Source organism: Salvelinus alpinus, chromosome 4 (assembly GCF_045679555.1).
Source record: "Salvelinus alpinus chromosome 4, SLU_Salpinus.1, whole genome shotgun sequence".
Classification (NCBI taxonomy): Eukaryota; Metazoa; Chordata; class Actinopteri; order Salmoniformes; family Salmonidae; genus Salvelinus; species Salvelinus alpinus.
The window spans coordinates 58,505,052-58,532,631 of NC_092089.1; the positions used below are offsets into that span (position 1 = coordinate 58,505,052).

General features: G+C 43.0%; 1 protein-coding gene across 2 annotated transcripts; it reads left to right on the forward strand.

Moving 5' to 3' along the window:
• Nucleotides 1-317: 317 nt before the first annotated feature.
• Nucleotides 318-27,580, forward strand: LOC139574033 (C-terminal-binding protein 1-like). 2 transcript variants are annotated; one of them, XM_071398155.1, is made up of 10 exons: nucleotides 318-628; nucleotides 9,539-9,627; nucleotides 20,755-20,909; nucleotides 21,459-21,603; nucleotides 21,838-22,044; nucleotides 22,316-22,530; nucleotides 26,286-26,416; nucleotides 26,529-26,656; nucleotides 26,832-26,946; nucleotides 27,039-27,580. In XM_071398155.1, exons 3-10 carry the CDS (start codon nucleotides 20,772-20,774, stop codon nucleotides 27,226-27,228), a joined length of 1,269 nt encoding a protein of 422 aa, XP_071254256.1. In that variant the 5' UTR covers nucleotides 318-628; nucleotides 9,539-9,627; nucleotides 20,755-20,771; the 3' UTR covers nucleotides 27,229-27,580. The 2 variants fall into 2 exon arrangements, with proteins under 2 accessions (XP_071254256.1, XP_071254255.1); XM_071398154.1 differs by lacking the exon at nucleotides 9,539-9,627.

Genomic DNA, 27,580 nt, shown 5'->3' on the forward strand with positions numbered 1-27,580 from the left:
TTTTCGTGTTGCTGATTGCGCCATTTTAACACAGAAAAGGAATTAACCACACGTACATGGGCCGTTACTGCATAACATTTATCATTTTGTATTCTTCAGGTAATCTAACCTAGCACGCATAAAAAACGTCTGAGTGGAGTCCCCTCATCTGTTTTCAGGGGAAACGGAAGTTAGGTCTGTATCCCTGAAAACCGAAAACATCCGCTTTTGACCGAAAACATCAGCTTTTTACCACACTGTGGAGAGTGTCTTTCAGGAAACAAAACATACATTTTGTTTGGCCTTAGCTCCACCCCATTCCTCTTATTTTCTTTCAGCCACCTCACACTTGCGCCCTTCTCTCTCTCTCTCTCTCGCTCTCCCACTCCCACAAATGCAGTGACAGTTGCATTCTGTGTGTGCATGCATGTGTGATAGAGAGAGATAGTCGAAATAGAAAGTGAGAGAGGGAGGGAGAGTGAAGGAGCAAAGGGGAATGCTTGCCACTGAGGGGCAGGGAAAAGGAATAAGGAAATTGAAGTAGCCGCCATATGCTGTGGATTTTTATGACTGTCTTGCTGGAGTGAATATTCTTTTTGGGGGAAAAAGATGGGAAGCTCGCATTTTCTGAACAAAGGCTTGCCTTTAGGTAAACATTTAGCTTTCCTTTGGTGCATTGGACCACATGTTAACTGTGATTGTGCTGTGTGGTGTGTACACAGTGTACTGTACAGTATTCTTCCTTCCTTTCCCCCTCCACTCTCTCCCTCTCTCTCTCTCTCTCCATTATCTTCATCTCTACCATTCAGCAACTTACAATGCTGTAATAGCTTGCTTTCAACTCCGAATATGTTTCTGTTGATGCCTTGTATGCTTAGCCTATAGCTTCCTGTAGGGGTGAAGGACATAAATACTATTTCCCTTCAAAAAATGTAAGGTCTGGCAAGGAGACACACAGCAGATACTTCCTAAATGGCCTTCCCGTTCATTGTGCAGTTGGGAACGGTGTTTCCAGTTCCGTCTGACTTGCTTCCTAATTTTCCTTTTAGGGAAGAAAGAAACATTGATTCCAGAACAGTCTACTATGGGAATACTTCAGATTCAGGAAGGATAGAAAACAGCTTTGTAGGTGCTTAGTAGTCATGTTAGTATTGTGAATACTTCCATGTCTGATTTTTTTAAATTTTACCTTTATTTAACTAGGCAAGTCAGTTAAGAATAAATTCTTATTTTCAATGATGGCCTAGGAACAGTGGGTTAACTGCCTTGTTCAGGGGCAGAATGATAGATTTTTACATTGTCAGCTCAGGGATTCGATCTTGCAACCTTTCAGTTAATAGTCCAAAACTCTAACCACTAGGCTACATGCCGCCCCAGACTGGTGTCTGTTACTTGGATTTATTTTTGATTGTATTCACAACATCAGCATATTTTCTACAATGGGGGTCTTGTTTGTTGTTGGATCTTTTTCTATTATTATTCAAGTCTGGGCTCGTAGGTGTGTTCAGTTCTGTGATCAATGGATCGTGTCTTATCTTGTTATTAAAATCAGGCTAATTGACACAGATACCAACTCACCCCTGGGGTGCTCAAATTGGCAGAATTACCCCAATACAAAGATCCCATATCAGTATTGCCATGGAATGCCATGGATATTGGTGATGAAACATTTCATTGTTTGTTAATTTCTTTATAATCTTTGAAGAAGACATGTTGGCTTAGCTAATAGTTTTTGTATTTTCATTGATCTAAAACACAAATGTCAAACGTGGCTGATAAAACTCTCCAGTAATCGAGCTAGGCATATACATTCATCCTCATTTTCATGTTTGTAGTGAATTACACCCTGTGGCTGATCAGTCCAGTTGTGATCTAACGCAGACAAACAAGACGTGGCTTAATGATCCTGTTTACCTGTGTGATTGTGTTTGTGTGTTTGCTCACTTGTGTGTGAGTGACTGTGTGTGTGTGCGCGTGCGTGCGTTCGTGTGACTGACTGAGTATGTGTATTGGTGTTTGTGTCTCTCGGTGAGTATGCATGTGTCCGCCTGCATGTGTGTATGATGGTGGCGGGATGAGGTAGGGAGGGAATGAGGGAGGGAGCTGAAGGAGAAGAGAGGGGTGTGTCTATACTCCCCTGGCTCGCCTAGGAGGGAGATTTCCTGTGGGAACAGAACAGTGGGTTGAGACAGTCACGCCATGTTTGTTCATGTCAGATTGGCTATGATCATAAATCACATAGCCTGAGCTGCTCACAGGTGCACAGTTTTTCCCCCTTCTTTATGGTGGTTACAGTTACGATGCTACCTTTCATATCAATGCAAATATGGGTTTATTGGGCTGTATTGAAAAATAATGTATATGAGGACATCTTAAATAAGTGGGGAAAGAAATTAAATAGAGCTATGTTTGAAGCATTTCATATTTGCAGAGCAAAGGACAGCTCTGATCAAATCAAATCAAATTTGATTTGTCACATGCGCCGAATACAACCTTACCGTGAAATGCTTACTTACAAGCCCTTATTGACCAACAATGCCGTTTTAAGAAAATAGAGTTAGGAAAATATTTACAAAATTAAAAAAATAACACAATAAAATAACAATAAACAATAACGTGGCTATATACAGGAGGTACCGGTACCGTCAATATGCGAGGGTACAGGTTAGTCGAGGTAATTTGTACATGTAGGTGGGGGTAAAGTGACTATGCATAGATAATAAACAGCGAGTAGCAGCAGTGTAAAAACAAAGGGGGGAGGGGGGTGTCAATGCAATAGTCCGGGTGGCCATTCTTAAAAGCTTCTTGGGGGTAGAAGCTTTTAAGAAGCCTTTTGGACCTAGACGTGGTCTCTCCGGTACCGCTTGCTGTGCGGTAGCAGAGAAAACAGTCTACGACTAGGGTGACTGGAGTCTTTGGCATTTTTTTGGGCCTTCCTCTGACACCACCTAGTATAAATGTCCTGGATGGCAGGAATCTTGACCCCAGTGATGTACTGGGCCATACGCACTACCGTCTGTAGCGCCTTACGATTGGATGACGAGCAGTTGACATACTAGGAGGAGATGCAACCGGCAGGATGCTCTTGATGGTGCAGCTGTAGAACTGAGGACCCATGCCAAATCTTTTCAGTCTCCTGAGTGGGAAAAAGCATTGTCGTGCCCTCTTCACGACTATCTTGGTGTGTTTGGACCATGATAGTTCGTTGGTGATGTGGACACTAAGAAACTTGGAACTCTCGACCCACTCCACTACAGCCCCGACAATGTGAATGAGGGCGTGTTCAGCTCTCTTTTTCCTGTAGTCCACGATCAGCTCCTTGCTTACATTGAGGGAGAGGTTGTTCCCCTGGCACCACACTGACAGGTGTCTGACCAACTCCCTATTGGCTGTCTCATTATTGTCGGTGATCAGGCCTATCACTGTTTTGTCGTCAGCAAACTTAATGATGGTGTTGGAGTCGTGCTTGGCCACGCAGTTGTGGGTGAACAAGGAGTACAGGAAGGGACTAAACACGAACCCCTGAAGGGCCCCCATGTTGAGGATCAGCGTGGCAGATGTGTTGTTGCCTACTCTTACCACTTGGGGACGGCCTGTCAGGAAGTCCAGTATCCAGTTGCAGATGGAGGTGTTTAGTCCCAGGATCCTGGGACTAAACACTGAGCTGTAGCCAATGAACAGCATTTTCCCATAGGTGGTCTTTTTGTCCAGGTGTGAAAGGGCAGTGTGGAGTGCGATTGAGATTGCGTCATCTGTGGATCTGTTGGGGCGATATGCGAAGTGGGTCTAGCGTTTTGATGGTGTTGATGTGAGCCATGACCAGCCTTTCAAAGCATTTCATGGCTAACGACGTGAGTGCTACGGGGTGGTAGTAATTGAATCTTCACTTTCTTGGGCACAGGGAATATGGTGGTTTGCTTGAAACATGTAGGTATTACAGACTCGGTCAGAGATGTTGAAAATGTCAGTGAAGACACTTGCCAGTTGGTCCTTGTATGCTCTTAGTACATGTCCTGGTAATCCGTCTGGACCTGCGGCCTTGTGAATGTTGACCTGTTTCAAGGTCTTGCTCACATCGGCTACAGAAAGCGTGATCACACAGTCGTCCTTGTATCCTTGTTGAACACAACTCAGGCTTTCTGGGGTGCTGTAGTTTGACTGTATGAACGTAGATGAGGGTTCACAGGAGCAGGCTGAGGAGGGGCAAACCTTAGGCCACAAGAGAGACACTGTTTAGAATACTGGACGTAAGGGTCGTTCGTACTGGTTCTCACAAGATCAGATGCTCCACTGGAATGACAGATATTTCCTTCCAGTAGGAACTGGGTCTCTAAATGTGTCAGTAAAATGTGGTAGATGTGATAAGAAAACTGATAGGGATCTTTTCCTTTCTCACTAATTCTCCCATTTGATGTTATCACAATAATTCCTTATAAGCAGGAATTCCAGGCATAAGCGATATAAGTGATCGCTTAGCCGGAAAAATAATTACAAAATTACAAAATATGTAGAATTGCGGTAAATTAGCTTGAGAAAATGTATTTTTTAAAAGCTTAACGTATTGCAGGCATCTACTGTATACTGAACAAAGATATAAACGCAACAGGTTGTGTTGGTCCCATGTTTCATGAGCTGAAAAAAAGATCCCAGACATTTTCCATACTCACAAAAAGCTGATTTCTCTCAAATGTTGTACATCCCTGTTAGTGAGCATTTCTCCTTTGCCAAGATAATCCATCTACCTGACAGGTGTGGTATATCAATAAGCTGATCAAAGAGCATGATCATTACACAGGTGCACATTGTGCTGGGGACAATAAAAGGCCACTCTAAAATGTACAGTTGTCACACAACACAAAGCCACAATGTAACATGTTTTGAGGGAGCATACAATTGGCATGCTGACTGCAGAATTGTCCACCAGAGCTATTGCCAGATAATTTAATGTTAATTTCTCTACCATAAGCCACCTCCAATGTTTTTTAGAGAATTTGGCAGTACGTCCAACTGGCCTCACAACTGCAGACCACGTATAAACACGCCAGCTCAGAACCTCTACATCCGGCTTCTTCACCTGCGGGATCGTCTGAGAACACTCACACAGACACCTGATGAAACTGTGGGTTTGCACAACCAAATAATTTCTGCACAAACTGTAAGAAACCATCTCTGGGCCTCCCGAGTGGCACAGTGGTCTAAGGCACTGCACTGCATTGCAGTGCTATCTGTGCCACTAGAGATCCTGGTTCAAGTCCAGGCTCTGTCGCTGCAACCGGAGACCCATGGGGTGGCGCACTACGGACAATGAAAACAATTGCATTTTATCGATGGCAATTTGAATGCAGAGAGATACAGTGACAAGATCCTGAGGCCCATTGTCGTGCCATTTATCCACCGCCTTCCCCTCATGTTTCAGTATGATAATGCACAGCCACATGTCACAAGGATCTGTACACAATTTCTGGAAGCTGAAAATGTCCCAGTTCTTCCATGGCCTGCATACTCACCAGACATGTTACCCATTGAGCATGTTTGGGATGCTGTGGATGGATGTGTGTTCCAGTTCCCGCCAATATCCAACAACTTCACACAGCCACTGAAAAGGAGTGGGACAACATTCCACAGGCCATAATCAACAGCCCGATCAACTATGAGAAGGAGATGTGTTGCGCTGCATGAGGTAAATGATGGTCACAACAGATGCATATCTGTATTACCAGTCATGTGATATACATAGATTAGAACCTTATTAATTAATTTCAACTGACTGATTTCCTTATACAGTTGAAGTCGGAAGTTTACATGCACCTTAGCCAAATACATTTAAACGCAGTTTTTCACAATTCCTGATATTTAATCCTAGTAAAAAATCCATGTCAGGTCAGTCAGGATCACCACTTTATTTTAAGAATGTGAAATGTCATAATAATAGTAGAGAGAATGATTTATTTCAGCTTTTATTTATTTCATCACGTGGGTCAGAAGTTTACATACACTCAACTAGTATTTGCTAGCATTGTCTTTAAATTGTTTAACTTGGGTCAAACGTTTCGGGAAGCCTTCCACAAGCATCCCACAATAAGTTGGGTGAATTTTGGCCCGTTCCTCCTGACAGAGCTGGTGTAACTGAGTCAGGTTTGTAGACCTTCTTGCTCGCACACGCTTTTTCAGTTCTGCCAACACATTTTCTGCAGCATTGAGGTCAGGGATTTGTGATGGCCACTCCAATACCTTGACTTTGTTGTCCTTAAGCCATTTTGCCTCAACTTTGGAAGTATGCTTGGGGTCATTGTTCATTTGGAAGACCCATTTGCGACCAAGCTTTCTGACTGATGTCTTGAGATGTTGCTTCAATATATCCACATAATTTTCCATCCTCATAATGCCATCTATTTTGTGAAGTGCACCAGTCCCTAATGCAGCAAAGAACCCCCACAATATGATGCTGCCACCCCCGTTCTTCACGGTTGGGATGGTTTTCTTTGGCTTGCAAGTCTCCCCCTTTTTCCTCCAAATATAACGATTGTCATTATGGCCAAACAGTTTATTTTTGTTTCATCAGACGATCTTTTTCCCCATGTGCAGTTGCACAACTTTTTTATTCCGGTTTTGGAGCAGTGGCTTCTTCCTTGCTGAGTGGCCTTTCAGGTTATGTCGATGTAGGACTCGTTTTACTGTGGATATAGATACTGTTGTACCTATTTCCTCCAGCATCTTCACGAGGTCCTTTGCTGTTGTTCTGGGATTGATTTGCACTTTTTGCACAAAAGTACATTCATCTCTGGGAGACAGAACATGTCTCCTTCCTGAGTGGTGTGACGGCTGCGTTGTCCCATGGTGTTTATACTTGCGTACTACTGTTTGTACAGATGAACGTTCTTTTTCTGAGGACTTGGCTGATTTCTTTTAATTTCCCCATGATGTCAAGCAAAGAGGGACTGAGTTTGAAGGTAGACCTTGAAATACATTCACAGGTACACCTCCAATTGACTCAAATTATGTCAATTATACTATCAGAAGCTTCTAAAGCCATGACATCATTTTCAGGAATTTTCCAGGCCATTTAAAGGCACAGCCAACTTAGTGTATGTAAACTTCTGACCCACTGAAATTGTGATATAGTGAGTTATAAGTGAAATAATCTGTCTGTTAACAATTGTTGGAAAAAGTACTTGTGTCATGCACAATGTAGATGTCCTAACCGACTTGCCAAAACTATAGTTTGTTAACAAGAAATTTGTGGAGTGGTTGAAAAATTAGTTTTAATGACTCCAACCAGTGTATGTAAACCGCCGACTTCAACTGTATTTACTGTAACTCTTTGAAATGTTTGCATGTTGCGTTTCTATTTTTGTTCAGTGTATACATGATAGAAGACATTAGCAGAATATTCTTTGATACCACACAAATGGCAGATTTCAGGCTACTGTGCAACTCACTATTCAGGTAGGATGCAATTTTGGAACGTCATTCATTATTATTTTAATAATTTGTTTTATCATTATTATTAATGTATTTCATTGTTATTATTGTAGGCCTATTTATTCATCTGAACCAGGTCTTTAAAACATACTTTTACAAATGACAAAAACATTATTCCTTGCATTTTGAACTTTATAGCCAATTGTTTTATTAATTTTTACTTTCCTAAAACAATGATTGTCCACTTCACGGTAAGAATTAGCGTGCCGGATGTGTTGTTGCCTACCCTTACCACCTGGAGGTGGCCCGTCAGGAAGTCCAGGATTCAGTTGCAGAGGGAGGTGTTTAGTGCCAGGATCCTTAGCTTAGTGATGGGCTTTGAGGGCACTATGGTGTTGAATGCTGAGCTGTAGTCAATGAATAGCATTCTCACATAGGTGTTCCTTTTGCCCAGGTGTGAAAGGGCAGTGTGGAATGCAATAGAGATGTCATCATCTGTGGATCTGTTGGGGCGTTATGCAAATGGAGGGGGGGGGGGGGGTCTAGGGTTTCTGGGATAATGGTGTTGAACCATTTCATAGCTACGAATGTGAGTGCTACGGGTCGGTAGTCATTTATGCAGATTACCTTAGTGTTCTTTGGGCACAGGTACTATGGTGGTATGCTTGAAACATGTTGGTATTACAGACTCAGACAGGGAGAGGTTGAAAATGTCAGTGAAGATACTTGCCAGTTGGTCAGCTCATGCTCGGAGTACACGTCCATGTAATCCGTCTGGCCCTGCGGCCTTGTGAATGTTGATCTGTTTAAAGGTCTTACTCACATCAGCTGCAGAGAGCGTGATCACACAGTTGCCCGAAACAGCTGATGCTCTCATGCATGTTTCAGTGTTACTTACCTCAAAGCGAGCATAGAAGTTATTTAGCTCGTCTGGTAGGCTCGTGTCACTGGGCAGCTCTTGGCTGTGCTTCCCTTTGTAGTCTGATATAGTTTGTAAGCCCTGCCACATCCGACGTCCGTTGGAGCCGGTGTAGTACGATTCGATCTTAGTCATGTATTGATGCTTTGCCTGTTTGATGGTTCGTCGGAGGGCATTGTGGGATTTCTTCTAAGCTTCCGGGTTAGAGTCTCGCTCGTTGAAAGCGGCAGCTCTACCCTTTAGCTCAGTGTGAATGTTGCCTGTAATCCATGGCTTCTGGTTGGGGTATGTGCGTACAGTCACTGTGGGGACGACGTCATCGATGCACTTATTGATGAAGCCAAGTGACTGATGTGGTGTACTCCTCAATGCCATTGGAAGAATCCTGGAACATATTTCAGGTTGTGCTAGCAAAACAGTCCTGTAGTTTAGCATCTGCTTCATCTGACCACTTTTTTATAGACCGAGTCATTGGTGCTTCCTGCTTTAATTTTTTGCTTGTAAGCAGGAATCAGGAGGATAGAATTATGGTCAGATTTGCCAAATGGAGGGCAAGGGAGAGCATTGTATGTGTATCTGTGTGTGGAGTAAAGGTGATCTAGAGTTTTTTCCCTCTGGTTGCACATTTATCATGCTGAACGAAATTAGGTAAAACTGATTAAAGTTTCCCTGCATTAAAGTCCCCGGCCACTAGGTGTGCCACCTCTGGATGAGCGTTTTCCTGTTTGCTTATGGCGGTATACAGCTCATTGAGTGCAGTTTTAGTGCCAGCACCAGACTGTGGTGGTATGTAGACAGCTACGAAAAATACAGATGAAAACTCTCTAGGTAGATAGTGTGGTCTACAGCTTATCGTGAGATACTCTACCTCAGGCGAGCAAAACCTCGAGACTTCCTTAGATATCTTGCATCAGCTGTTGTTTACAAATATGCATCGGCCCACACCCCGTTTCTTACCAGAGGCTGCTGTTCTATCCTGCCGATAGAGTGTATAACCCGCCAGCTGTATGTTATGAATGTCGTCGTTCAGCCACGACTCTGTGAAACATAAGATATTACAGTTTCTAGGACATAGGTGCTTTCAGTTCGTCCCATTTATTTTCCAGCGATTGAATGTTAGCTAGCAGTACGGATGGCAAAGGCAGATTATCCACTCGTTGCCTGATCCTCACAAGGCACCCCGATCTCTTTCCGCAAAATCTCTGTTTCTTTCTCCAGCGAATGACGGAGGTGAGGGCCTGTACGGGTGTTTGGAGTATATCTTTCCCATCTGACTCATTAAAGAAAGATTCTTCGTCTAATTCGAGGTGAGTAATCGCTGTTCTGATGTCCAGAAGCTCTTTTCTGTCATAAGAGACGTTAGCAGCAACATTATGTACAAAATAAGTTACAAACAATGCGAAAAAACTTACAAAATAGCATGGTTGATTAAGAGCCAATAAAAAGGCAGCCATCTTCATCAAAAAAGTGTTAAGTTTAGGGATAAGCTTAGGAGTTAGGTTAAAGGCTTGAGGTTAGGGTTAGCGGAAGGGTTAGCTAACATGCTAAGTAGCTCCAAAGTAGCTAAAAAGCAGTAAGTAGTTGCAAAGTTGCTAATTAGCTATAATGCTAAAGTTGTCCATGATGAGATTCGAACATGCAACCTTTGGGTTGATAGACATTCGCGTTACCATCTGTTTTGTTTAACTGTCTCAACAGAATGAAACAAAACATGTTTTTATAGTCTATTTAAAGGACATGTAATTGTGGCTAATTTGGACAATATGTTGGTGGTGGTGGCTGTGTGGTTGGACTCCCTAGTGGGTTAAACAGCCAATGCATACGGTACATTTCTCAAATGTCCGATAATTTAAGATCTTCCAGGTCACTTGTCTGGGCTTTTGGCTGATAAAGAAATTGGAAAGCTGATGAATAAAATTGCCACCAATTGACCAGGAGAAGAAAAAAAAATCATATTGCGAAATAATGTTTTTTTGCCTTCTCATTGGTGAAAATACCAGTAAATGTAAATATATTTGACAGGTCGTGCTTATCAGTCTATGGGTTAATTTGCATAATTTAGTGGAATTAAATTGCCGTGTGTGTATATTCGTTATGTATTTTATTTATCACATGCGCACAGCTCAGTCTTTGAGCTGAAAATCGGTCAGACAGTTCTTTTATAAGCCCAATCATTGCGCAATAATTCTAAATGCAATCGTTTGTTAAAAATTGTTATTATGGCCACGATTATAAAGAGGTACTATTTTTAGCCCTATTTCTCATGGTAGCCTAATTGATACGTGCTTCCCATTCACCATTCAAATGCATATTTTATTTTTATTTTATTTAACCTTTATTTAACTAGGCACATTCTTATTTACAATGACGGCCTACCAAAGGCAAAGGCCTCATGCGGGGATGGGGGCTGGGATTAAAACAAGTAAATACATAAAAATATATAGGACAAAACACACATCACGACAAGAGAGACAACACAACAATACATAGAGACCTAAGACAACAACATAGCAATTCAGCAACACATGACAACACAGCATTGTAGCAACACAACATGATAGCAGCACAAAACACGGTACACATATTATTGGGCACAGACAACAGCACAAAGGGCAAGAAGGTAGAGACAAAAATAAATCACGCAAAGCAGCTACAACTGTCAGTAAGAGTGTCCATGATTGAGTCTTTGAATGAAGAGATTTTGATTAAACTGTCCAGTTTGAGTGTTTGTTGCAGCTCGTTCCAGTCTCTAGCTGCAGCGAACTGAAAAGACGAGTGTTCCAGGGATGTGTGCTTTGGAGACCTTTAACAGAATGTGACTGGCTGTATGTGGAGGATGAGGGCTGCAGTAGATATCTCAGATAGGGGGGAGTGAGGCCTAAGAGGGTTTTATAAATTATCATCAACCAGTGGGTCTTGCGACGGGTATATAGAGATGACCAGCTTACAGAGGAGTCTAGTGTGCAGTGATCTGTCCTATAAGGAGCATTGGTGGCAAATCTGATGGCCGAATGGTAAAGAACATCTAGCCGCTCAAGAGCACCCTTACCTGCCGATCTATAAATTACGTCTCCGTAATCTAGCATGGGTAGGATGGTCATCTGAATCAGGGTTAGTTTGGCAGCTGGGGTGGAAGAGGAGCGATTACGATAGAGGAAACCAAGTCTAGATTTAACTTTAGCCTGCAGCTTTGATATGTGCTGAGAGAAGGACAGTGTACCGTATAGCCATACTCCCAAGTACTTGTATGAGGTGACTACTTCAAGCTCTAAACCCTCAGAGGTAATAATCACACCTGTGGGGAGAGAGGCATTCTTCTTACCAATCCACATTACCTTTGTTTTGGAGGTGTTCAGAACAAGGTTAAGGGCAGTTGGACACTAAGAAAGCTTTGTTGTAGAGCGTTTACCACAAAATCCGGGGAGGGGCCAGCTGAGTATAAGACTATCATCTGCATATAAAAGGATGAGAGAGCTTCCTACTGCCTTAGCTATGTTGTTGATGTAAATTGAGAAAAGCTTGGGGCCTAGGACCGAGCCTTGGGGTACTCCCTTGGTGACAGGCAGTGGCTGAGACAGCAGATGTTCTGACTTTATACACTGCACTCTTTGAGAGAGTTAGTTAGCAAACCAGGCCAAAGACCCCTCAGAAACACCAATACTCCTTAGCCGGCCCACAAGAATGGAATGGACTACCGTATCAAAAGCTTTGGCCAAGTCAATAAAAATAGCAGCACAACATAATACATCAAGGGCAATGGTTACATCATTGGCAGGAAGACATGTTTCATCAGCGTGTAACACACCACTTTGCAATGATCTGGAGGCAGGATGCATTTTGAAAACATATGTATATTAATTGTTTGAAACCTGAACATTTTACTACCTATTATGAGGCATGTTTAACCTTGCTTCAAAGTATCCTAGGCAAAGTATGACCATATCCGTGGAGGCAATAATTTGATAAAGACTTCCATATGCCATTGAAACCAGTAGCCTATTTCTCTCACGTTCTATTGTTATTGCGTCTTTAGATTTCCCCTCTTTCTACATTTCTAATGGATATTTTAATCTCTGTGACTTCGACAACAGTGTTTTCTGCTAATTGTATTATGAAACTAACATTCGCGCGTAGCCTACGGCCTTGTGCGCATTGCTGCGCTTATAATGTGATGAAATAATAGTTGATCAACATTTTAAGCTAAACATTCGGATCTAATGCATCAGACTTATTGCTTTTTAACTTTTTTTAAAATGTAGCCTAGGCCTAGCCTACTGGTTGTATGAATTTGGGATCTATCGTTCCACAATTGTCCCAGAGTTTCTTAGGAAGAGGCTATTTCTTTCTCGACAAGCTGACCAGCATAGTAGAAAAAATAGTCATTTTTTCTACTATGGGGCATAATAGATTGACATAGGCTAGTGATTTTGCTGTTCATTACTCGTCTTGTTGGCTGGGGAAAAGCAAATGTGTACAGCTATTCTAATATCTTCAATGCACATTGGAATTTGGTAAGAAGCCTTTCATTGCATTCTTGACTTGCATGTTTTGTTAAGATGAATTACCATAATTTAAACGTGATTTCTGTCATTCTGAGCACAGTGAATGGACGTCTTAATCAGGTTACGCACCTAATGCATATGGATCCGGTAAATTTCTCAAATGTCAATTAAAATGCTGCCGGTCATATGTCAGGCACCACATTTTCATAACGGAAACCCTGGTCCGGCGCCATATACAGTGCATTCGGAAAGTATTCACACTCCATGACTTTTTCCACATTTTGTTACGTTACAACCTTATTCTAAAATTGATTAAATTGTTTTTTCCTCTCATCAATCTACACTCAATACCCCACAATGACAAAGCAAAAACAGATTATTTGACATTTTTGCAAATGTATTAAAAATAAAAAACGGAAATATCACATTTACATAGGTATTCAGACCCATTGCTCAGTACTTTGTTAAAGCACCTTTAGCAGCGATTACAGCCTCGAGTCTTCTTGGGTATAATGCTAAAACTTGGCACACCTGTATCTGCGGAGGTCCTCCCATTCTTCTCTGCAGATCCTCTCAAGCTCTGTCAGATTGGATGGGGAGCTTCGCTGCACAGCTATTTTCAGGTCTCTCCAGAGATGTTTGATCGGGTTCAAGTCTCTATGGCTGGGCCACTCAAGGACATTCAGAGACTTGTTCCCGAAACCAGTCTTGTGTTGTCTTGGCTGTGTGCTTCGGGTTGTTGTCCTGTTGGGAGGTGAACCTTTGCCCCTGTCTGAGGTCCTAAGCACTCTGGAGCAGGTTTTCATCAAAGATCTCTCTGTACTTTGCTCCGTACATCTTTCCCTTTATCCTGACTAGTCTCCCAATCCCTGCCGCTGATGCTGCCACCATCACGCTCACCGTAGGGATGGTATTGGCCAGGTGATGATCGGTGCCTGGTTTCCTCCAGACGGGACGCTTATCAATCAGGCCAAAGAGTTCAATCTTGGTTTCATCAGACCTGGGAATCTTGTTTTGCATGGTTTTAGAGTCCTTTATGTGCCCTTTGGTAAACTTCAAGCGGGCTGTCATGTGCCTTTTACTGAGGAGTGGCTTCTGTCTGGCCACTCTACTAAAAAGGCCTGATTGGTGGAGTGCTGCAGAGATGGTTGTCCTTCTGGAAGGTTCTCCCATCTCTGCAGAGGAAATCTGGCGCATGGTCACCTCCCTGACCAAGGCCCTTCTCCCCCGATTTCTCATTTTGGCTGGGCGGCCAGCTCTAGGAAGAGTCTTGGTGGTTCCAAACTTCTTCCATTTAAGAACGATGGAGGCCACTGTGTTCTTGGGGACCAATGCTGCAGAAATGTTTTGGTACCCATCCCCAGATCTGTGCCTCGACACAATCCTTTCTCTGCGCTCTATGGAAAATTCCTTCGACTTCATGGCTTGGTTGTTGTTCTGACATGCACTGTCAACTGTAGGACCTTATATAGACAGGTGTGTGCCTTTCCAAACCATGTCTAATCAATTGAATTTACCACAATTGGACTCCAATCAAGTTGTAGAAACATCTCAAGGATGATCAATGGAAACAGGATGCACCTGAGCTCAATTTTGAGTTTCATAGCAAAGGGTCTGAATACTTATGTGAATAGGGTCATTGTGGGGTAGATCGATGAGGGCAAAAAATATTTTTATCAGTTTTAGAATAAGGCTGTAACTAACAAAATGTGGAAAAAGTGAAGGGGTCTGAATACTTTCCGAAGGCACTGTATGTGGCGCCGGACCAGGTTTTATATATATAGCACCTGACCATTGTTTCCATTATGAAGATGTAGTGCCGGACATTCAACCGGCAGCATTTTAATTTAATTAATATATACTGTATAGTGAGTACAGTGAGCTCCAGACGGCATCCCTAGCCACGTCCTCAGAGCATGCGCAGACCAGCTGGCTTGTGTGTTTACGGACATATTCAATCAATCCCGATCCCAGTCTGCTGTTCCCACATGCTTCAAGAGGGCCACCATTGTTCCTGTTCCCAAGAAAGCTAAGGTAACTGAGCTAAATGACTATCGCCCCATAGCACTCGCTTCCGTCATCATGAAGTGCTTTGAGAGACTAGTCAAGGATCATATCACCTCCACTCTACCTGACACCCTAGACCCACTCCAATTTGCTTACTGCCCCAATAGGCCAACAGATGACGCAATCGCAATCACTCTGCCCTAACCCATCTGGACAAGAGGAATACCAACAGTTGAAGTCGGAAGTTTACATACACTTAGGTTGGAGTCATTAAAACTCATTTTTAGTGAGCACTACATGCTTCAGTATGGACTCAGGAGAGTGCATTTAGTGCTCAACTCTGACAGCTGAACCGTGAAGTGGACAATCATTGTTTTAGGAAAGTAAAAATCAATAAAACAATTGGCTATAAAGTTCAAAACACAAGGAATAGTGTTTTTGTCATTTGTAAAAGTATGTTTTAAAGACCTGGTTCAGATTAATAAATAGGCCTACAATAATAACAATTAAATACATTAATAATAATGATAAAACAAATTATTAAAATAATAATGAATGACGTTCCAAAATTGCATCCTACCTGAATAGTGAGTTGCACAGTAACCTGAAATCTGCCATTTGTGTGGTATCAAAGAATATTCTGCTAATGTCTTCTATCATGTATACACTGAACAAAAATAGAAACGCAACATGCAAACATTTCAAAGAGTTACAGTAAATACAGTTGAAGTCGGAGGTTTACATACACTGGTTGGAGTCATTAAAACTCATTTTTCAACCACTCCACAAATTTCTTGTTAACAAACTATAGTTTTGGCAAGTCGGTTAGGACATCTACTTTGTGCATGACACAAGTCATTTTTCCAACAATTGTTTACAGACAGATTATTTAACTTATAATTGTAACGTTCTTCGTCGGGCGAAAGAGAGGAGGACCCAAAATGCAGCGTGATGATTATCCATTTTAATAGAATACTTTAGCAACGAACAAAAACAATAAACCGACAAAATGAACGAAGACGAAACAGTCCCGTAACGTGAACAAAAAACACAGGAAACAGGAACAATCACCCACAACCCACAATACAAAACAGGCTACCTAAATATGGTTCCCAATCAGAGACAACGACTAACACCTGCCTCTGATTGAGAACCATATCAGGCCAAACACATAGAAACAGACAAACTAGACATACAACATAGAATGCCCACTCAGATCACACCCTGACCAAACAAAACATAGAAAAATACAAAGCAAACTATGGTCAGGGCGTGACAATAATTCACTGTATCACAATTCCAGTGGATCAGAAGTTTACATACACTAAGTTGACTGTGCCTCAAAAAATTATGTCATGGCTTTAGAAGCTTCTGATAGGATAATTGACATCATTTGAGTCAATTGGAGGTGTACCTTCAAACTCAGTGCCTCTTTGCTTGACATCATGAGAAAATCAAAAGAAATCAGCCAAGTTCTCAGAAAAATAATTGTAGACCTCCACAAGTCTGGTTCATCCTTGGGAGCAATTTCCAAACGCCTGAAGGTACCACGTTCATCTGTACAAACAATAGTACGCAAGTATAAACACCATGGGACAACGCAGCCGTCACACCGCTCAGGATGGAGACGTGTTCCGTCTCCCAGAGATGAATGTACTTTTGTGCAAAACGTGCAAATCAATCCCAGAACAACAGCAAAGGACCTTGTGAAGATGCTGGAGGAAACAGGTAATAAAGTATCTATATCCACAGTAAAACGAGTCCTATATCAACATAACCTGAAAGGCCGCTTGGCAAGGAAGAAGCCACTGCTCCAAAACTGCCATGAAAAAAGCCAGACTACAATTTGCAACTGCACATGGGGACAAAGATCATACTTTTTGGAAAACATGTCCTCTGGTCTGATGAAACAAAAATAGAACTGTTTGGCCATAATGACCATCGTTATGTTTGGAGGAAAAAGGGGGTGGCTTGCAAGCCAAAGAACACCATCCCAACCGTGAAGCATGCATCATGTTGTGGGGGTGCTTTGCTGCAGGAGGGACTGGTGCACTTCACAAAATAGATGGCATCATGAGGATGGAAAATTATGTGGATATATTGAAGCAACATCTCAAGACATCAGTCAGGAAGTTAAAATTTTGTAGCAAATGGGTCTTCCAAATGGACAATGAACCCCAATCATACTTCCAAAGTTGTGGCAAATTGGCATAAGGACAACAAAGTCAAGGTATTGGAGTAGCCATCACAAAGCCCTGACCTCAATGCTACAGAAAATTTGTTGGCAGAACTGAAAAAGTGTGTGAGAGCAAGGAGGACTAGAAAACCTGACTCAGTTACACCAGCTCTGTCAGGAGGAACGGGCCAAAATTCACCCAACTTATTGTGGGAAGCTTGTGGAAGGCTACCTGAAACGTTTGACCCAAGTTAAACAATTTAAAGGCAAATACTAACTGAGTGTATGTAAACTTCTGACACACTGGGAATGTGATGAAAGAAATAAAAGCTGACATTTCACATTCTTAAAGTAAAGTGGTGATCCTAACTGACCTAAGACTGGGAATTTTCACCAGGATTAAATGTCAGGAATTGTGAAAAACTGAGTTTAAATGTATTTGGCTAAGGTGTATGTAAACTTCCGACTTCAACTGTATGTAAGAATGCTGTTCATCGATTACAGGTCAGCATTTAACACCATCGTACCCTCCAAACTCGTCATTAAGCTCGAGACCCTGGGTCTCAACCCCGCCCTGTGCAACTGGGTCCTGGACTTTCTGACAGGCCGCCCCCAGGTGGTGAGGGTAGGAAACAACATCTCCAACCCGCTGATCCTCAACACTGGAGCCCCACATGGGTGTGTTCTCAGCCCTCTCCTGTACTCCCTGTTCACTCATGACTGCGTGGCCAAGCACGCCTCCAACTCAATCATCAAGTTTGCACACGACACAACAGTAGTAGGCTTGATTGCCAATGATGACGAGACAGCCTACAGGGAGGAGGTGAGGGCTCTGAGAGTGTTGTGCCTGGAAAACAACCTCTCACTCAACGTCAACAAAACAAAGGAGATGATTATGGAATTCAGGAAACAGCAGAGGGAGCACCCCCCTATCCACATCGACGGGACAGTAGTGGAGAAGGTGGAAAGTTTCAAGTTCCTCGGCATACACATTACGGACAAACTGAAATGGTCCACCCACACAGACAGCGTGGTGAGGAAGGCGCAACAGCGCCTCTTCAACCTCAGGAGGCTGAAGAAATTTGGCTTGTCACCGAAAACACACAAACTTTTACAGATGCACAATCGAGAGCATCCTGTCGGGCTGTATCACCGCCTGGTACGGCAACTGCTTCGCCCACACCTGTTGCTGACAGGTGTATACAATTCGAGCACAAGGCCAATTCGAGCACAAATCTCCATAGAGAAACATTGGCAGTAGAATGGCCTCACTGATGAGTTCAGTGACTTTCAACGTGGTACTGTCATAGGATGCCACCATTTCAACAGGTCAGTTCGTAAAATGTCTGTGGTAGGCCACACAAGCTCACAGAACGGACCGCCGAGTGCTGAAGCATGTAGTGCGTAAAAATCGCCTGTCCTTGGATGCAACACTCACTTCCAAACCGCCTCTAGAAGCAACTTCAGCACAAAAACTGTTCGTCGGGAGCTTCATGAAATGGTTTGCCATGTCCGACAGACGAATCTGGGTTTGGCGGATGCCAGGAGAACGCTACCTGCCCCAATGTATAGTGCCAACTATAAAGTTTGGTGGAGGAGGAATAATGGTCTGGGGCTGTTTTTCGTGGTTCGGGCTAGGCCCCTTAGTTCCAGTGAAGTGAAATCTTAACGCTACAACATACAATGACATTCTAGACGATTCTGTGCGTCCAACATTGTGGCAACAGTTTGGGGAAGGCCCTTTCCTGTTTCAGCATGACAATGCCCCCATGCACAAAGCGAGGTCCATACAGAAATGGTTTACCAAGATCGGTGTGGAAGAACTTGACTGGCTTGCACAGAGCCTTGACCTCAACCCAATCTAACACCTTTGGTATGAATTAGAACACCGACCTCACTAATGCTATTGTGGCTGAACGGAAGCAAGTCCCCGCAGCAATGTTCCAACATATAGTGAAAAGCCTTCCCAAAACAGTGTGCCTCTCGAGTGGCGCAGCTGTCTAAGGCACTGCATCGCAGTGAGGCATCACTACGGACCTGGGTTCAATCCCGGGCTGTGTCGCAGCTGGAGACCCATGAGGTGGCACAAAATCGGCCCAACGTCGTCGGGTAAGGGGAGTTTTTGGCCGGCCGGGATGTCCTTGTCCCATCACACTCTAGCAACTCCTGTGGCGGGCTGGGCGCATGCACTCTGACATGTTGTAGTGTTTTCTCTGACACGTTGGTGCGGCTGGCATTCGGGTTAAGGGAGCACTGTGTCAAGAAGCAGTGCGGCTTGGCAGGGTCGTGTTTCGGAGGACGCATGGCTCCTGACCTTCGTTTCTCCTGAGTCCATACGGAAGCTGCAGCAATGGGACAGGACTGTAACTACCAATTGGGGAGAAAAGGGGGGAAAAATTATAAAAGTGGAGACTGTTATAGCAGTAAAGTGGTGACCAACTCCATATTAATGCCCATGATTTTGGAATTAGATGTTCGAGTAGGTGTCCACATACTTTTGGTCATGTAGTGTATGTTTCCAAAGACTTCTACATTAATGTGGATGCTACCATGATTACGGATAGTCCTGAATGAATCATCAATATTGAGACGTGAGAAAGTTACAGACATTCAAATATCATACCCCCATGACCTGCTAACCTCTCACATTTTTTGGGGGGGTATGATGGGGGGGTATGATATTTGTGTGTCACTGTCAGTAGTACGCATTTGCATTCCAAAACGGTATTGTATTTTGAAATTTGTGAAAGGCAAATTCACAGCCACAACTAACCATCTTATTTCAACCTCATAGTGTGGAAAGATATATAAAACACAGTGAAATCTCTTTTTTGACTGCACTGTGCCGTTAAAACTGCAACATTTTCTTAACGCCCCATGTCATTTATAACTTAGTTCCCACTTTCACAGTAATTTTCAATTTGATTATTGCAACATCAGGGGGTAAATTTCTCATTTAGTGACACATTTTGAGAGGTTTTAAGTCACAGTATGAAAAGGTCTGCTTCTGGCGGCTTGTAAAAAACGTACATAAAGATAACCTTTAACATTTTTAATTGCTTTCCAGAGTCATTTTTTAAAACTGGGAATAATTAAGAAACCCAAGTATGAGACCCCTTTTAGGATTTTTTTTACTAGCATGGGATTCATTAACATACCAGCTAACAACAGGATTTGTGGTGGATTGTAGGTGGAAAAGTATACCAAACATTAGGAACACCTTCCTATTGCTGAGTCGTCGTCCCCCCCCCCCCCCCCCGCAGGTGTGCTTCCCAAAGTCGTGTCAAGTTGGCTGGATGTCCTTTGGGTGGTGGACCATTCTTGATACGCACAGGAAACTATTGAGCATGAAAACCCCAGCAGCATTGCAGTTCTTGACACAAACCGGTGCGCTTGGCATCTGCTACCATACCCCGTTCAAAGGCACTGAAATCTTTTGTTTTGCCCTCCATGTCTCAATTGTCTCAACGCTTAAACATCCTTCTTTAACCCGTCTCCGCCCCTTTATCTACACTGACTGAAGTGGATTTAACAAATTACATCAATATGGGATTATTGCTTACACCTGGATTCACTTGCTCAGTCTATGTCATGGAAAGAGCAGGGGTTCTTAATGTTTTGTATATTCAGTGTATATGCTCATAAACACAACTGCAATTTTCTCACACTACAATGTCTAATTCACAACTCATTCCAGTATATGATGTCAAATACCGTATGTTTTACCCGTCCACTCTCTCTGTATTCAGGCATTCGGCCGCCTATCATGAACGGGCCCATGAACCCACGGCCCCTGGTGGCCCTGCTGGACGGGCGTGACTGCACCATAGAGATGCCAATCCTGAAAGACGTGGCCACTGTGGCCTTCTGTGATGCCCAGTCCACCCAGGAGATCCATGAGAAGGTGCTGCCCTGCCAAATGATTATCTGTCTGCTCAGCTTCATTTACATGCTACCTCTTTCAAGTTAAAGCAAAAAAGACTCCCTGGCCTAAAACCAGTATTTGTTGACCATACTATAAGCAAGACCTTGTGCTGCTAAACAAGCTTGTTAACATACCATAACTAACGATGTCCTAAAAACAATGGCCAGGCTGTTACGACCATCTCTCTCTCTTTCTCAATACACTTTTAGATTTGTGTATTGTATTGTGAATTGTTAGAAACTACTGCACTGTTGGAGCTAGGAACACAAGCATTTCGCTACACCCACAATAACATCTGCTAAATATGTATATGTGACCAATACAATTTGATTTGAAAGATTAGCTACTACTACAAGAGCCCAACGGAGAGCCCATGTCAGGGCCTTTGGAGTAAACAGCACAGCAACAGTTAATTCAGTTTGCTTTGAATTCTGATGACACATTAGTTCAAAGTGGTCTATTTCTCTTATTGAAGGGTGCTATATAACTGTCCCCTGTGTACTAAACCTGAGAGCTTTCTGTTGGCAGGTACTGAACGAGGCTGTAGGAGCTCTGATGTACCACACCATCACGCTAATGAGGGAGGACCTGGAGAAATTCAAGGCACTTCGGATCATCGTCTGCATAGGCAGCGGCTTCGACAATATCGACATCAAGTCGGCTGGAGATTTAGGTGAGGCCCTGCATTACTCTTTCTCAACTTTATACAGATGTTCACCCAAAGACTTGCAGGCTTACTAGGTCAAATATTATATCATTTTCTGCATGTTATGGTATTCCATTTAAAACAAAGTGCAACTGCTCAGATCTCCATAATAAAAACAACTTTTTGATATAGTAAACTATACTTACCTTACTCCACCTTACACTACGAGTAGCTGTTTACAATAGTCCTCTCCCTCAATAGGGATAGCAGTGTGTAACATGCCAGCAGCGTCGGTGGAGGAGACAGCGGACTCCACACTGTGTCACATCCTGAACTTGTACAGACGAACCACGTGGCTTCACCAGGCACTGCGCGAGGGCACCAGGGTACAGAGCGTGGAGCAGATCAGAGAGGTGGCGTCCGGGGCGGCGAGGATCCGCGGGGAGACACTTGGCATCATCGGCCTCGGTTAGTCAGAGATCTTTCAGTACAATGTTGTATTACACTACCCAACTAGCTATTAGCTGAAGATACGATTGTGGATAATTGGTTGTTTAGATATGGGATTGTTTAGTAGTGTTCGATAGCTTTTCTATATGCCATTGTTTGCTGTGAATTGTTACAAAACAGGCATGGTATTTGCTGTAAGGATTTCACCTTTATTGCATCCCTTTGGTGTAACTACAGTATTTACATGTCTATGAATTACTCAAATGTCCATGTTGTTGTGTATCCTCAGGTCGTGTTGGCCAGGGTGTAGCACTCAGAGCCAAAGCGTTTGGGTTCAATGTGATCTTCTATGACCCATACCTGTCTGACGGGGTGGAGCGAGCCCTGGGCCTGCAGCGTGTAAACACCCTCCAGGACCTGCTTTTCCACAGCGACTGTGTCACCCTCCACTGCAGCCTCAATGAGCACAACCACCACCTCATCAATGACTTCACCATCAAACAGGTCAGGGACATGACGCATGTACACACAATCTAAATTAGGCCTACAAAAAGGGGGGACACATATTGTACAATACAGGTGGACAACTTTGATTTAAGAAGTGGGGGGGTCACATATTTTATAAAAAAGTGTCTCTAGTCGGATAAACACTCCAAATAGCCTACCCGACCGCTCAGAGGGGTCCTCATAGTCCTAAAGCACTTAAAAAAAAATCTAAAATATATTTTGATTTAACACTTTTTTGGTCCTTACTTGATTCCATGTGTGTTATTTCATAGTTTTGATGTCTTCACTATTATTCTACAATGTAGAAAATAGTAAAAATAAAGAAAAACCCTGAGTAGGTGTGCCTCTGGTAAGACACGGTGCGGGGGCCTATGCATATTTGTAAACAACAGCTGGTGCACGTTATCTAAGGAAGTCTCGAGGTTTTGCTCGCCTGAGGTAGAGTATCTCATGATAAGCTGTAGACCACACTATCTACCTAGAGAGTTTTCATCTGTATTTTTCGTAGCTGTCTATATACCACCACAGACCGATGCTGGCACTAAGACCTCACTCAATGAGCTGTATACCTCCATAAGCAAACAGGAAAACGCTCATCCAGAGGCGGCGCTCCTGGTGGCCAGGGACTTTAATGCAGGGAAGCTTAAATCCATGTTACCAAATTTCTATCAGCATGTTAAATGTGCAACCAGAGGAAAAAAAACTCTAGACCACCTTTACTGCACACACAGAGACGTGTACCAAGCTCTCCCTTGCCCTCCATTTGGCAAATCTGACCATAATTATATCCTCCTGATTCCTGCTTACAAGCAAAACATTTAAGCAGAAGCACCAGTGACTCGGTCAATAAAAAAGTGGTCAGATGAAGCAGATGCTAAACTACAGGACTGTTTTGCTAGCACAGACTGGAATATGTTCCGAGATTCTTCCGATGGCTTTGAGGAGTACACCACATCAGTCACTGGCTTCATCAAAAAGTGCATCGATGATGTCGTCCCCACAGTGACTTTTAAAGACCTTTAAAAGAAAGACCTTTTAAAGACAGTCACAAGGCCGCAGGGCCAGACGGATTACCAGGACGTGTACGTTGAACATGCGCTGACCAACTGGCAAGTGTCTTCACTGACATTTTCCACCTCTCCCTGTCTGAGTCTGTAATACCAACATGTTTCAAGCAGACCACCATAGTCCCTGACCACCAAGGACCCTGGAACACATCCGCCACGCTGGCATTTGGCATGGGTCCTCAGATCCTCAAAAGGTTTTACAGCTGCACCATCGAGAGCATCCTGACAGGTTGCATCACTGCCTGGTATGGCAACTGCTCGGCCTCCGACCGAAAGGCACTACAGAGGGTAGTGTGTACGGCCCAGTACATCACTGGGGCCAAGCTTCCTGCCATCCAGGACCTCTATACCAGGCGGTGTCAGAGGAAGGCCCTAAAAATTTTCAAAGACTCCAGCCACCCTAGTCATGGACTGTTCTCTCTGCTACCGCACGGCAAGTGGTCCCGGAGCGCCAAGTCTAGGTCCAAGAGGCTTCTAAACAGCTTCTACCCCCAAGTCATATGACTCCTGAACATCTAATCAAATGGCTACCCAGACTATTTGCATTTGATTTGTGTCCAAACTTTTGACTGGTACTGTATATGCGGATCATAATGTTGGTCTGTCAAAACTACAGTCAGATTTTATAGCATCAACCGAGAATGTGATTAATAATAACATAAAATGTGTTTTCTATTGGGTGATTACAACATACATTTTACAAGTAAGAACCACTCACTGATATCTGACTTTTTTAATACTTTATACTCCAGCTATATGTATCCCATCATCTATAAGCCCACTAGAGTGACCAGTTTATCTGCCACCCTTTTTGATAATATTTTTTACAAATTCTTTGAATAGTGTGGCTAATACAGGTTTACATAATCCTGACATTTCTGACCACTTTCCAATTTTCCACTTCTCTTTGGCAGCTGGAAATGAACAGATGGGAATGATTAGTAGCATTAAATGTAGAATATTTAACAAAATTAATTGTGCTTTAAGATGTTGATAGATGATATTTCATGGGAAAATGTTTATAAATCAGGCCGATGTAGTCTGCTTACCAGACTTCTCACATCTTTCAACTCTGTATTTCACCACTGCTTTCCCTGAGTTAAACCACGTAAGAGAGCACCAGAAGAGTTCTGGAAACCTTGGTTTACAACCAGTCTCAAAAAATCCTCAGTAAAAAAATTAAAAGTTGTATAAAAAGTTTCTCACAAATCCCTCTCCCCAGAATTCTGCAAATTACCAAAAGTATGAGAACAAATGTTGGATATTCCCCCAAATATATTTTACTAACAAATTCCAAGAATCCTTAAAAAATATAAAGTCAGCTTGGAAAATCATCAAACAACTATCTCATCAAAGTGATGAAATCTGTTGGCATCTGTCACGACTTCCACCGAAGCCGGCTCCTCTCCTTGTTCGGGCGGCGTTCGACGTCACCGGCTTTCTAGCCATCGCCGCTCCATTTTTCATGTATCCATTTGTTTTGTCTTGTTCCTTACACACCTGGTTTTCATTCCCCAATTACACTACATGTATTTATTCCTCTGTTCCCCCTCATGTCTTTGTGGTAGATTGTTTGTGTGTTATGTGTTTTTGAACGCACTTGTGTGCGTTTTTCCCGTGTTATTTCACAAAGCCTGTTTTGTATACATTTGATGTGTTGTGACTGTTTTGCGCATTATACACTTTGCCTTGTTGGCTGGAGGTTTTTTGGATGCAGTTGCGTCCGTCTGTATATCTTTCCTGACGAAATAAAGTGTGCGCCTGTTCACAATTCTCTGCTCTCCTGCACCCGACTTCAGCACAAGTACGCACACGCCTGACAGTATCATCAGAAATATTAGTGGTTTGGTTCATCAGGCTCGCTTCCTAACTCTTTACTATAGCTTAATTTACTCATATCTCATTTACTGTAATATTGTCTGGGCCAGTACATATGCCTCCAACATACACACATTACTCATCATACAAAAGACATGTGCAAGACTAGCCACCTCCTCTAATTACCTGGCTCCATCTGCTCCTTTGTTTAAGAAACTCAACATCTTGTCTATTTACCACATCAATGTATGTCAATTATGTATTTTCATCTACACATACTCATTCCTCCCAGACAGTTTACCTAAACCCTTCAATGGATTTGTATAGGTTAATTCTGAAATCCATCTATATAACACTGTGATAACCTTCACCCTCCCCACTGCCACACCTCACATAGTCAATTCTCTGTCAGATACAGAGGTACCGTACTCTGGAATTCTTATCTTCACATTGCCAAAACCTCATCATCCCTCAATAACTTCAAGCAAAGACAGGGGGTCAGCCTGATGGACCAAACTACTCATCAGTAATCTCCTCCATATATCCCATCTCTCACACACTCACATCCACACATGCACACACACATATAAACAAAACATATACTGTTTATTATTTTTTGTGATTGCTGAAAAGTTAATGTGTACATTTATGATTAGCGGGATTTGTTATCTGTTTTAACAAACATTTTACATTTTTGTACTTATGTATTAATAACCTGCACACCGTTTTTTATTTATTTGTTTTTATCTGTATTGTTGTTCATAACTTATTTGCTTTAGTGCAAATATATTAAACCTAAACCTACTAAGACATTTCATTTACAGTTGTGCACTGCATTGTTTACATATTTTATATGGTGTGTTGTAGATGCGCAAGGGTGTGTTCCTGGTTAACACGGCCCGAGGGGGGCTCGTGGATGAGAAGGCCCTGGCACAGGCCCTGAAAGAGGGGAGGATACGAGGGGCGGCCCTGGACGTCCACGAGACAGAGCCCTTCGGGTTAGCTCCCTTTACATTATTCTATCTTATACTGTCTTCATTTTGATAATATTTTTTCCACACTGTGTTGAGGTGAGTCTAATATTACGCAACCATGTTTCCTTTTTCTCAGCTTCAGCCAGGGACCTCTGAAAGATGCTCCTAACCTGATATGTACTCCCCATGCTGCCTGGTACAGCGAACAGGCTTCTATTGAGATGAGAGAGGAGGCAGCCCGGGAGATCCGACGAGCCATTTCAGGTAACATACCTGTTACACTAATAATGGGTATTCTTGGGTTGATTATTGTTTTCCCCAAGGGGCAATGTATCAGGCTCCCAGGCTCCCCTCTCACTAATAAACAACAGCAAAGCCACAATAACGAACTCCCTAATAACGGAGTTGTGCTTCATCAATGACTGTTTCCTGCTTCCAGGTCGTATTCCAGACAGCCTAAAGAACTGTGTGAATAAAGAGTTCCTGTCCCAGACTACTCACTGGGTCAATATGGACCCTGCTGTCATTCATCCTGAGCTCAATGGGGCCTACAGGTAATGAACCCACTGTTGATACATAATAACGGTACTGTATATGCATTTACAAGTGCTATAGCATTTTCTGATTCATCCTCTCCTTGTCTCAGGTACCCTCCTGGTGTTGTGAGTTTGGCCTCTGGGGGGCTCCCTCCACCTATAGAGGGAATCGTTCCTAACGCAGTGCCCATAACACACTGCCTGCCCAGCGTCGCCCACCCCTCTCACGCCCCTTCGCCGGGCCAGCCAGGCAAAGCAGAGTCAGACAGAGAGCAGCACCCCAATGACCAGTTGTTGTAGCCCCGCCCCACAGAGCTCTCTGTCCAACCAAAAGAACTCTACTGGTCTTCATTCGTCCGAAGAGGAATGAAGTTGAAGCCTCATAGGTTTCAAACAGCTGCCATGAAACAGACAGACTCACAGAGGTCTATTACAGTTCATCTGGTCCAACCATAGTGGTCATCTTTTTCAACAACAAAAAAATTGTGCAGAAAAAAAAATAATAATAATGTGGATTTGGAAAGAGAAAATACCTATATCCTTTAAAGCGAATCCTGCTGTTTAGACTGTAGTTTGACCTAGTAAAGTGGGCGAATATCTGTTGCTGTGTCCATCGTTAAAGCAGAAGTAGTTGATTATAACATGAATAACC